The sequence below is a fragment of the Chelonoidis abingdonii genome, chromosome 3, assembly GCF_003597395.2.
Source record: "Chelonoidis abingdonii isolate Lonesome George chromosome 3, CheloAbing_2.0, whole genome shotgun sequence".
Classification (NCBI taxonomy): Eukaryota; Metazoa; Chordata; order Testudines; family Testudinidae; genus Chelonoidis; species Chelonoidis abingdonii.
This window is the reverse complement of record NC_133771.1, coordinates 197,543,614-197,556,433: the sequence shown is the minus strand read 5'-3', so window position 1 is coordinate 197,556,433 and position 12,820 is coordinate 197,543,614. Positions and strand designations below refer to the sequence as shown.

Genomic DNA, 12,820 nt, shown 5'->3' with positions numbered 1-12,820 from the left:
AAAATATTTAATCCTTATGCAACCTTCATAAAACCATAACCACAGAGTTATGGAAATGATCAGTTAAAGTAATTTAAATATTCCAGTACCCTGACAGTTTGTACATGCAGTTAATGACACTATTGTCATTTAAAAATGTACTGTATGCATTTCACAAGCCACCTTGCCTGACAAACAGTAGGTACAAATTCAGCATATCCATCACTATTCATGTAGTCAAAATTATATATATATTGATAATAGATATGCTGAAAGATCCTAAGCAAGTTTTGTATATCACAGTCAAGGATGCTTGTAAAATGTGGAAGGAGAATTTTTACATGTCACTTTTACAGTTTTAACTAATTGCTTCTTGTCTGAGAGTAATTTTAACTGAGTTTTCCCCTACAATTTCACAACAGTGAAAGTCCGTAAGACTTAGACTCCTTTGTGTCTGTGTCACTTTTGAAAATGGGGCTTAGGCATTATTGAGAATTTTATCTTGGGTCTTATTAAAGACTAAAATATTATTATTTCCCAAGGAAACCTCAAATCCCTAATGCAGTTTTAAAAAATATATTTAACATTTTCTGTTCTTACATATTTGTACAGTTAGTTTACAATTAAATTGTTTTCATTCAGAACTAAAGCAAACAAACTTTTTACAAGAACTTGACATATGTATAGAGGCATGGGAAACAATTAGCTCACAGGATTCCATTTTAAACTCGTTCTTGTTCTGATGTTAATTTATATCCAACAAAGCCAAAATCTCAATTTTAATACATTTATATAGTCAATACAATTTCAGAATTTTTAAAATAAAATACAACATACTACACCATTTTCTCAGCCCTCTTTTTCCATTGAAGTGAGTAAACAATTGAAAAGGTCACAATTCTATGCACAGTTATAACATTTACAGTGATTTGATAGACTGTCAAGCTACTACACAGTAAGACAGGTTAGTCAATGTCCAACTATTTATAAGCTACCCCTTTTCTACCAAGAGAATACTGTTAAAGAACATGACCAGAAAAACTCAAATATGAAATTTAACTATCTCTTTATTAAGAATTAATGAGATTTAAAGATTCTAACGTTCAGTTGAAAGTGTTTTCCAATCTAGTATTGATTAGGAAAGTAGAACCCTGATTTAACGGACATTTTTTAAAAAGCTTTTATTCTTTTAAAAGACTACTGCTCCAGTTAAAATTCTTTATTGATACAAGAAAGATTGATGCTCCAATAGTAAAATAATTAAACCCATCAGGAACAAGGAATGTGGGCAGAAACTGAACATTTGATGTAAAGTTTTCGAACAATCTGAAATATACGTTCTTGTCCTCAGTTTCCATTCTGTTTCTGCAGCAGGGGGAGTCCCATCCAAATTTTAGTTAATCCCTCATCTGGTGCATTGGCATATTGAGAAAAATTTCTCAGAAATGTGTACTGGCTCTGGGTTTTTAATTCACCCCTTCCATGTGGGCTGTTTTTTCCTTTCCCTCTCCCATAGCAGCTACATATCTTACTGAGCAAGCAGTAGCAAAAAATGCTTCACTACACTGTCTCCCAGGAACCAGGGCCCTATCTCCTATACTCCTAACCTTGCCATTGTACACAGCAAGAGTCCAGAGGTTATTCTAAAATCCAGGGCTCCAGCATACCAGCCCCTTAGGCCTGGTCTACACTGGGGTGGGAGGGGAATTGATCTAAGTTACGCAACTTCAGCTAGGTGAATAACGTAGCTGAAGTTGATGTACTTAGACCTACTTACCACAGTGTCTTCACTACAGTGAGTTGACTCTGCCTGCGCCTCTTGCCAAGCTGGAGTACAGGAGTTGACAGGATAGAGCTTGGGGATTGATTTATTGTGTTTAGATTTACCGCTGGATCAATTGCTACTCTTAGACTATTACCCAGCCTGAGGTTAGCAATAGCTTGTTGTAACTATTTTGTCTAGAACTTACTAATTCTGTTCACCACAAGTTGCCAAAGTACTAACAGTTACCAAGTGCATTTAAAATATAAACATATTAATGAAGCTTGCAATGGAAATTGATGTTGAAGATCTCTACAGAAACGTGAATTAAAACTACCAAAATCTATTATGCTACTTATTCCAACACACTGAGAATTCATGTGCCATGCGGACTTTTTTTTCCCCCCCCTCAGCTGAAAATACATTCTGCTGAAAAGTTCTGCAGTTACATCTTTCGCCTACCTGGAGCCACTGTGCACTAGGACAGAGAGCATCCGCTTCTCGGTGCGAGCAGCCCCAGCTGCAGATAGGGAAGAGAAGAAGCTGCATTCCTCACAGTATCCTCTCTGTGGGACTAGCTCAGGAGGCACAGGATATGGGAGCCAGGCAGTGTGGGCATATGGGGCTGTTGGGGGAGTCGCAGACTGGGGCAGGGACTGAATGGGAGTGGGGATGCAGGGGCACATGGGGACTGGGGTAGATGTGCATAACAATGAGTGAAGCTAGGGGTTAGCCAGCATCTGCAAGGGGGAGGCTTCCTAACAATCCCTCCCTGACCAGAAAACCCCCATTCCATACTTTTCCCACCTAACAACCCTCCAGGTTCACATCGAGGCTCCTTCCCAGCAGTTACTTTCCCCTCCCTCAGCTCCTCCATTACTCCTGACTCCTCCCAAACCTATGCACTGCTTCTGAGAGAGGGCAGGAAATACATTTCTGTAGGTTAGATGAATTATTACTGAACGTTATGTATTAATATGCCTAGTAAGGAATCTATTTGTCAAAAAATATTTCCTTAATCTTTTCTGTTGTCTGTATTGTTACTAACATACTTGCTGAGAGGTCTTTTGAAATAAATTACCAAAATAATTGAAACCGGCGTGATTATACTGGGCTATTGCAATATTCTGCACAGAATTTTTAACTTTTTGGCCTAGAATTCCCCCAGGAACAGCTAGTATAAGTATGCAAGTTTAACTCGCGTGGGTGCTGCTGTGGGTTTTTGTTTTTAAGAAACAGGCTACTTAATTGAAATGATTTATTAATACACAGCCATCAGTATTTTTCCTTTGCTGTAGTACATTAGAACTACATGATCTGTTCTAACACTGAAGGGTTCAACACAGTATATAAGAGCATTCCATAAGAACTACAGCCTCAACTGAAAATGATTCTGTGTTAATCAAATCTAATATTAATGCGAATGAGTCCCGATAGAGGAATCTTTACTTAACTTTGCTTCCCAGAGAAGTATGACTTCAGTACAGAGCTCACAAAAGTAAATAGATTTGAAGGCAAAATGGATAGCGTTAATAGTCTTTATGCAATTATGGTTCTCAATGTACCTCAGATTTTATGGGGAAATACCCGATTTAATGCCTTTAGTGCAGCAGGAATAATCAAGTTAGCAGTTAACTCATCCATTTCCACGATGAGACAATGAAATGGGCAGCCTTTTTTCTTGTTTCCTATTTTGTGGGAAAACCGCATCTATTTAATGGCAACACAGATGTTTCCTATCCACTCTGTGATGCATTCCTGTTGTGTTAAAATCAGGATGAATTTTCTCACAAAAGTTCAAAAAGAAATTGCACTGAAACAAGGGAAGTTTAGATGTAGCTGTTAAAATACATAATTACTAGAAATTGATATGCTATTATATACCTGGCTGGGAGTGTGGCTGTGCTAACTTAGCTCACTAGGCCCTAGAGAGATGTGGATAAAAATGAACATCCTTAACAGTGCTTGGCTGGAAAATACGTAGGGCCTAAAGCATGTGCAGTTTAAACCAGAACAAAACATGTGGTCCTCAGGACTCTGATGAGGAAAAGTTCCCAGAATGGTGGAGAAAAAAAACCCAAAACACTTATACTTTCTTGAAAACGACATTAGAATAAAGGACAAATAAATACTGGTAATAGCATTTATCTGCTTACAATTCCAGTTGAATGTACCTTCCTTCACAGTGCTAATCCTGTTTCTTAACACAGTCACCTTTTTATAATAAAGGACTGAAGTCTTTAATTTTTCTTTGTGGTAGTGGAAGCACTAATTTTACCAAAAAGCAGCCAAAAAAATAAAGTATTTTCAGGGCTCTTCAATATACACTTTTTGGAGGCCTCTGCTAGAAATGCTTATTTTCCTTTTCAACACCCTGTCTCAAAGGCCTCATATCAAGCCAATTCTTTCTCCAGGAAGGCGGACTGGACGCTGCAACCTCTAGAATTCATCAGCACTATTCCTTCAAATGACCAAAATGTGCAGCTAGAGATGCAACACATTGGCTTACCCAGTTGCTTCTACAGAACTTCCCCTAGCCTGAGATCTCACAATTGCCAATAGTTTGCTGGGCAGGGCCATAAATGTACAACTTTAAGTGATCCAAGCATGCTATTAAAGTTTGGGTAAATTATGGTGTTATCTGTTCACCCGTCACCAGCAGTGAGATACCTGACATAGTCCTAACAGTGTACTTCTACAATTTTAAGAATATCAAAAGAATTATTGATAAGTATAGTTCAATCACTAAATTTTATCCGGGTGTATCAGAGATCCTGTTTCTCTCCACCTATCACAGTGGAGTCAGAGGTAACGGGAACCTTATTCATTTCAACAAAAACAGACTCAAATGCAGCTTCTTGCTCTTCTAAAGTATCTGCATCAGTGGCTCCTCTAACAGGCGGTGTGTTGGTAAAAGCCGACTGCTGCTCTGTAATAATTTCCAGCTCCGCTGTTTTCCGACCTCTTCTTTTACCCAATATTTTGATGTAATTAGCTGGCACAAGTCCTGTTGTTTGACCATCACGACTAGCCAAAAGCCAACCACGTACTTTGGGTTGTTTTTCTGATAAGAAAACTAAGCTGTAGTTACAAAGCAATTCAAAATGCATAACAGTTATACCTTAAAACACTTTCACAGAGTTTGAGATCTCACCAGACATTATACAGTCATCTAATTCAAAACTCAGCAGAAACATGGAGAATACTTGCTATTAAGTCAACAACTAGTCAGTCACATGACAAGCCAGATAACTGTTCATGTGGTGTTTAAAGTGCTAACATTTATGGAAAATCAAATATAGAAGTTTGTGTGTTAAAATTAGGGCCCTACCAAATTCACAGTCCATTGTGGTCAATTTCACAGTCATATGATTTTAAAAATTATAAAATTTCATGATTTCAGCTATTTGAATCTGAAATTTCAGTGTTATAATTGTAGGGGTCCTGACCCAAAAAGGAGTTTTGTGTGTGTGTGTGGGGGGGGGTCGCAAGGTTACTGGAAGCAAGGGTTGAGGAACTACCCTTACTTCTGCAATGCTGCTGGCGGGGTGCTGCCTTCAGAACTGGGCGCCCAGCCAACAGCCACTTCTCTCTGGCTGCCCAGTCAGCACAGAAGTAAGGGTGGCAATACTGCAACCGTGCCTAAAATAACCTTGCAGCAACACCCTGCAACTCTCTTTTGGGTCAAGAAATCAATTTGCAAACACTGATCTCCCCCATGAAATCTGTATAGTATAGAGTAAAAGCACACAAAAGACCAGATTTCATGGTCCGTGACGCATTTTTCATGGCAGTGAATTTGGTAGGGCCCTAATTAAAATATATTAAAAAAAAGTAGGGCTGTCAATCGCAGATAACTCAAGCGATTAACTGAAAAAAAATTAACTTGATTAAAAACGAAATCATGGTTAATTGCAATTTTAATTTTACTGTTAAACAATAATAGAATGCCAACTGAAAATTTATAATAAATATTTTTGGATGTTTTCCTACATTTTCAAATATATTTATTTCAATTACAACAGAATACAAATTACATGTTAGTCCTCATTTTATATTATTTTTTATTACAAATATTTGCACCGTAAAAAAGAAAAAAATAGTACTTTTCAATTCACCTCATACAAGTACTGTACTGCACTCTTTTTATTATGAAAGTGCAATTTACAAATGTAGTTTTTTGTTGTTTTTACATAACTGAACTCAAAAACAAAACTGTAAAACTTTAGAGCCTACAAGTCCACTCAGTCCTACTTCTTGTTTAGCCAATTGCTAAGAGAAACAAGATTATTTACATTTACGGGAGATAATGTTGCCCACTTATTTACAATGTCACCTTAAAATGAGAACAGGCATTCGCATGGCACTATAGTAGCTGGCACTGCTAGGTATTTATGTCCAGATATACTAAACATTCGTATGCCCCTTCGTATTTCGGCCACGATTCGAGACGACATGTTTCCATGCTGACAATGCTCATTAAAATAATAATATATTAATTAAAGTTATGACTGAACTCCTTGGGGAAGAATTGTATGTCTCCTGCTCTTTGGTTTTATCTGTATTCTGCCATATATTTAATGCGATAGCAGTCTCGGATGATGACCCAGCACATTTTGTTTGATTTAAGAACACTTTCACTGCAGGTTTCACTAAACGCAAAGAAGATACCAACGTGAGATTTCTAAAGGCAGCTACAGCACACGAACCAAGGTTTAAGAACCTGAAGTGCCTTCCAAAATCTGAGAGGGAGGAGGTATGTAACATGCTGTCAAAAGTCTTAAATGAGCAAAACTCCAATGCAGAAACTACAGAACCTGAACCACCACAAAAGAAAATGAACCTTCTGTTGGTGGCATCTGACTCAGATGATGAAAATGAATGTGTGTCAGTCCGCACTGCTTTGGATCATTATCGAGCAAAACCAGTCATCAGCATGGAAGCACGTCCTCTGGAATGGTGATCGAAGCATGAAGGCACATACAAATGTTTAGCATATCTGGCATGTAAATACCTTGCAATGTTGGCTACCAATACTGCCATGCAAATGCCTGTTCCCACTTTCAGGTGACACTGTAAATAAGAAGCAGGCATTATCTCCTGTAAATGTAAACGTATTTGTTTGTCTTAGTGACTGGCTGTATAAGTAGGACTGAGTGGACTTGTAGGCGCTAAAGTTTTATATTGTTTTATTTTTGAGTGTAGTTATGAAAAAAAATTTTACATTTGTAAGTTGCACTTTCATAATGAAGAGATTACATTTCCGTTCTTATATGAGGTGATTTGAAAAATGCTATTTCTTATATTTATCTTTTTACAGTGCAAATATTTATGATAAAAAATACCGTATATACTCAATCATAAGCCGGTTCATTTATAAGCCGACCCCCCAAGACAGATAAGTAAAAATGGCAATTTTTTATAACCCATTCATAAGCTGACCCTATAATTCAAGGTTCGGCAAACTTTGGCTCCCGAGCCATCAGGATAAGCCGCTGGCGGGCTAAGACGGTTTGTTTACCTCGAGCTCTGCAGGCACAGAGGTAAACCTAAGTAAACAAAGTGTCCCAGCCCACCAGTGGCTTACCCTGATGGGCCGGGACAGCAACTTTTTGGGGGGAAAGGGGAAGAAGCTGGGGTTCAGGGAAGTAATGCCTGTGACCACCCCCCCACATGACCCCACCACTAGCCTGGAGCCCCACACTCTCCCCATCCCATCGCTTCCCACCTTAGCTGGCGTGGGCCAGGTGAGGATGTCTCTGGCCTGGCAGAAGCTGCAGCCTGCCAGACCTGGAGCTGCAGCTACTTTGGAGGCTGGAGGGGAATGCAGCATGGTCAGAAGTGAAGAGACTCTGGCCCTGCCTCTTCCCTTCTGGCTCTGCTGGCTGTGGTGCCTCTCCTTGCCCCCTTTGTTAGGGCAAAGCGGCTCTATAACCGGTCATAAACTGACCCCCTTCTCTGGTGCTTCTCTTTTTTACTAAAAAAATTCGGTTTATGAAGGAGTATATACGGTAATATAAAGTGAACACTGTTCATTTGGATTCTGTTGTAACTGAAATCAATATATTTGAAAACGTAGAAAACATCCAAAAATATTTTAATAAATGGTATTCTATTATTAACAGTGCAATTAAATCTCATGATTAATCATGATCATTTTTTTAAAATAGCATGATAAATCGCAATTAAAAAATCTCACAATTAATCACAATTTTAAAAAATCATTTGACAGCCATAAAAAAAAAAAAAAAAGATACAACAGGATTTGTCAATTCCTGTATAGCAGTCCAGTTAGAGGCTAAAAAAGGTACACCCCTTTTCCAAAGGATAAAAGATATTTTCTGCAGAGGAAAAAAGACTTTGAAAGTCTTTTTGAAGATCACACCCTTCACTGTAATTAACTACATGCAACTGATTACACAAAGTATAAATACAAAATGTTCTAAGAAATTACTGTTAGTATATTTCCATGTATATCTTTTTTTGGCCTACACATACTCAACAGATTGGAATATGTGCATTTATCTACAGGATTCAGTGTGCTGTATGTATGTGACAACTATCCTCTTTTGAATATCACAGTTTCCTCAGTGATTATTACAATGGCCACATTCTGCCCTCAGATGCATGTGTGTAGATTTCACAGAAGTCTGGTGGGAGTCAGGTAGAATGCATACCAGCTCAGAGAAACTGACTTTGTAAGAAAGAAATGCAAACAGTTTACCTGTCTCCAAAGGATGCCATGAGGATTAATGTTTGAAGTGTTCTGAAAATGAAAGCACTGCACAGATCTAACTTTTGTCACAGCACTGCTGCATGGCCCATGAGGAAATGTGAGGGGTACAGTCGTTGGTGAAGGTGCACTGTGTAAGTGATCTTTGGGCATGTCTCAAAATGAGTTACTGTACTGGCCAACATTTTAGGGAAATTAAGCAAAACCCACTCAAAAAGATTGTGTGGATGCTCTAGAGAAGCAACATGCCCAATCACTGGCCTGTTGAGTTGGGCCAACTAAAATATGTCTCTTTTGATCTCAAAGGGCTATCAATATGATTCCATTCACAAGCATTAAAAAGTCACTGGAAATTAGAAAATAAATGCACAATAAATCATAATCTTACCTTTAGGTGCTAATTTTAGCATGTCACCAGCATGAAAAGAAATTTCTTCTTCTGAAACAGTGGTGAAGTCATATTCTGCTCTTCCAATTACATGATCATCATCTCCGTTTGCCCAATTACTAGACACTATTTCACAGAAGAGTTAAAAAGCAGCATAATCATCTGGATCTTTAAAGTACTTCATAACAGAAATTGAATTTTTCCACAAGTATGCATATACTAAATATAATGGGTCACAGAAACATTTAGGTAATCTTAAAAGCGTTATACAAACATTTATTACAGGGCCATACACATATGGCACTATACAATTACCAACACTTTCAGGGGCTTTTCAAGTTAGGCTTCTGAATCCACATTTAGGCCTCTGCATATAAGTGTCCTGGTTTGCAGAATTTTCTATTCCAAGTCACCAGATAGATGGATTGACTGAATAAAGCAAGCAAGCACCCAAGTTTTTTCCCCAAGTTCACTAAAGAACATGTTATTAGTAAAGTGCTGTATTGTAATACCTAGTTGAATCTTGCTGCCAAAGAGTTTCTTTCACATAAGAAACCTGATTCTGCAGTTGTACACATGACGCAGCTGCAGAACTCAGCCCTAAAATCTTACCTTCCCTAGAAGCAGAACCTCTTTGATAGAGATCAATTAACATGGCATCAAAGAATAGGCTATTCTAATATCTTAATCTCCATCTCCCTGTTGAATTCAGCATTTTTAGGGTATGATTTACTAATTTATTTGTGGCAAGAACATGAATAGTTTATTTTCTAACCTACACTCTCCTCAATTTGCTGATCTTGTTTACCTGTTTCTTCATCACTGTATGTGGAGAGCAGCTTCCAGATGAGGTAGGGACCCCCAAGAATAACAGCAAAGAACAAGAAAATGGGCCAGGATTTTGCTGAGTTAGCTGCCCGGTCCTCTAGGCCAATGCGAGCCACAGTTCCTTCACTTTCAGCCCACAAATCCTCATTCTCAGAGCTCTTCCGCAGACCCAGCAGCCGCTGTATCCGGTTGTAGAAGTATCTTATAGTTCTGACTAATGCAAAAGCTGAAAACACCTTTGTGAAATGTATTTTGAGTCGTGAGAAGTGATTGGCTACATCCAATACAGCCCTGAAACTGTTATAAACAGCTGAAAAGGTAGCATCCATCATCATACTGACTGAGGCAAATGCATGCACGATACTTTCAATGGACTGAAATGCACCTCTGCTGCTCTCTTCAGCCTGCTGAACAAATCTGCTGGGAGGCAGATCGTCTGTACGAAACCGGTTATAGCCCAAACCACCATATCCATAACTGTAAGGGCTATAGTTTCCATAAAAGGAGTTTCCGTACGTGCCATAGCCTGGAGAAAAGGAACTGCTATACGCAGGCCTGAAATTGCTCAGGCTACTGTTCCCTGCCTGCTGTGATGGTCGTGGCAAAATAGGCGGAGGTACTCTTGTGAGTGTGGGTTGTCCAGGCCTGGTCAGCAGGCTGGCACCCAAGTCAGCAGACCTAAATAAATTCAGAGGTTCAAGATCAGTACCCATAATCATTTTATATTAACATTATCCCAAAAAATGCACAAACTGGGGGGGTGGGCAGGCAGGGGAGCAAAGTGCGTGTGATGGAGTCTCTCTCCTCCCACGGGGGTGGAGGTGGTTGTGGCAAGAAGTCTCATAACCCCTCGGGGTGGGGGGAAAGAGTCTCTCCCCCCCATGGGAGGAAGAACAGGTCAGGGCCCTGGGGCGGGGGGGGGGGAGGGATGTCTCTCAACCCCCACAGAGGGACGGAGCAGGGTCTCTGGGGTGGGGAGATCTGTCCCCTCCCGTGGAAGGAAAAACAGGGCAGGGTCCCTGGGGGGTGTCTCTCAACCCCCATGGGGGAACGGGGCAGGGTCCGTGGCGGGGAGGTCTGTCCCCACCCTCCGTGGAAGGAGAAACGGGACAGGGTCCTTGGGGGGTGTCTCTCAATCCCCATGGAGCAACTGAGCAGGGTCTCTGGGGTGGCAAGGTCTGTCCCCGTCCCCCTCCCGTGGAAGGAGGAACGGGGCAGGGTCCCGCGGGGGGGTCTCTCTCAACCCCCATGGGGGGACGGGGCAGGGTCCGTGGGGGGAGGTCTGTCCCCACCCCCCCTGGAAGGAGGAACGGGGCAAGGTCCCGGAGGGGTGTCTCTCAACTCCCATGGGGGAACAGGGCAGGGTCCCTGGCGGGGAGGTCTGTTCCCCCGTGGAAAGAGGGGTGGGGCCGGGTCCCTGGGAGGGAGCCTCTCCCCCCTGCATAGGGGGCGGGGCAGAGTGGGTGGCGGGAGGCTCTCAGGCTGTATCCCGGGAAAGGGGGGAGGGGTGCACTCACTGGAAGGCCGGGGCCGCGGTTCCCGCGAGGCGCCGGTTCTCCCAGGGCTTGGGAGGCGGTGGCTGAGACGCCATCTCCTCCCTTCCAGCTCCGCTGCGCCCGCCAGAGCCGCCCCAGCCCAGCCCAGCCCAGCCTGGCCTGCCCACCTGATCGCAGCCTTGCCAGGCCTGACAGGCGGAGCGCCGAGCCATTCATCCTCCGGAGGGTGCGGCGGCTCCTGGCCAGCCCGCGCGTGCGGATTGATGTCTCTGGCTGCCGCTGCTCAGGTCTCCTCCGGCTCGGCGGGTTTGCTGTCTCCGCGGTCCGGAGACCTTCCCTCCCCCGGACCAGGGCTGAGGGTCGCCAGCAGCAGGGTGAGCGGTAGGCGGAAGAAGCGACCGCTGCCTCCTCGGAGCCCGGGCTGAACAATGGCGGCGGCGGGCCCGGAACCTTCCTGCTGGGACGCCTGTTTCCAGGGGGACGGGAACGCGCGCCTCGCTGCGCTCTACGGGGCCGAGAGTTAATGCTTCCCCCGGCGTCAAGAAAGGCTCCTGCTCCTGGCGCCGGGCGCAGGAGGGAGGAGGTAGGAGGCGCCCCTGGGCCCGGCGTAGGGGCCCCCGCCCCGGGGGGTGGGTATGCACTGCGGGTGTGTAGTCCCCTCAGCCCGTGGCAGGGGCTCCCTCGCATGCGCGGTGCTGAACGGGAACACGCGGAGCCCCGGGGTCCGCTCCCGCTAGCGAGGGGCGCTGCCCCTTGTGTGCCGCAGACAGCACTTCTGCAGCCCTGCCCGTAGGCATAACCTGCCGCGCCCGCCCCCGGGATGTGCCTTCTCGTTGTGCGTACTCATCTTGTACAGGGCGGGGTGGGGTTAATTCCCTATATAGATACACTTGTACGTGTGGTCACCCTCCTCCCCATTTACTTACATGCACACGGAATGTTTAATTGTGTTAGGGTTTCCCCTTCATGTATGATCTTCGCATGAAATAACTTGTAATGTTCCCTCAAACATGCATTCAGATGTCCCCATATGCAGCTGAATGGGGTGGATGCTGTCAGAAGGGATACTCCTGGGGAATCCTGCACCACTGTGCACGGTGAATTCATGTCCCCTCCCCCTGCCCATCGCAGATTATTTTATTTCCATACAGAATAATACTTTCTGGTAGGGGAGGAAAGGGAAGCCGCCAGAGGGCGCCACTCCTTGTGGGTTTGGGCAGGATCCTCTAGTTTGACTTCTTGCACATTGCAGGCTACAGAGCCTCACCCACCCACTCCTGTAATAGATCCTTAACCTCTGTCTTAGTTACTGATGTCCTCAAATCATGATTTAAAGACTTCAAGTTACAGAGAATCCGCTATTTAGTCTAGTTTAAACCTGTAAGTGACCCAGGCCCCATGCTGCAGAGAAAGGTGAAAACCCCCCAGGGTCTCTGCTAATCTGAGCTGAGGGAAAATGTCTTCCTGACTCCAAATATGGCAATTAGTTAGACTGGGGTGGGCAAACTTTTTGGACTGAGGGTCACATTAGATTTCTGAAATGGTATGAAGGGCCAGTTAGGGGAGGCTGTGCCACTCCGAACAGCCAGGTGTGGTGTGCCCCCCCCCCCCATCGGACCCCACCTGCTTCGTGC

General features: G+C 43.2%; 2 protein-coding genes across 2 annotated transcripts in view; one reads left to right on the top strand and one right to left on the bottom strand.

Annotated features, from left to right (window-relative positions):
* Nucleotides 1–694: 694 nt before the first annotated feature.
* Nucleotides 695–11,353, bottom strand: PEX13 (peroxisomal biogenesis factor 13). The gene is made up of 4 exons (XM_032766734.2): nt 11,208–11,353; nt 9,671–10,368; nt 8,863–8,988; nt 695–4,805 (listed from the first exon to the last, which is right to left on the bottom strand). Exons 1-4 carry the CDS (start codon nt 11,279–11,281, stop codon nt 4,507–4,509), a joined length of 1,197 nt encoding a protein of 398 aa, XP_032622625.2. The 5' UTR covers nt 11,282–11,353; the 3' UTR covers nt 695–4,506.
* A 6-nt stretch (nt 11,354–11,359) lies between these two features.
* Nucleotides 11,360–12,820, top strand: part of PUS10 (pseudouridine synthase 10) — an 84,925-nt gene continuing 83,464 nt past the window's right edge. Inside the window, exon 1 of the mRNA XM_032766731.2 lies at nt 11,360–11,769. The gene's annotated coding sequence lies outside the window, so the exon portion shown is untranslated. The remainder of the gene's footprint in view (nt 11,770–12,820) is intronic.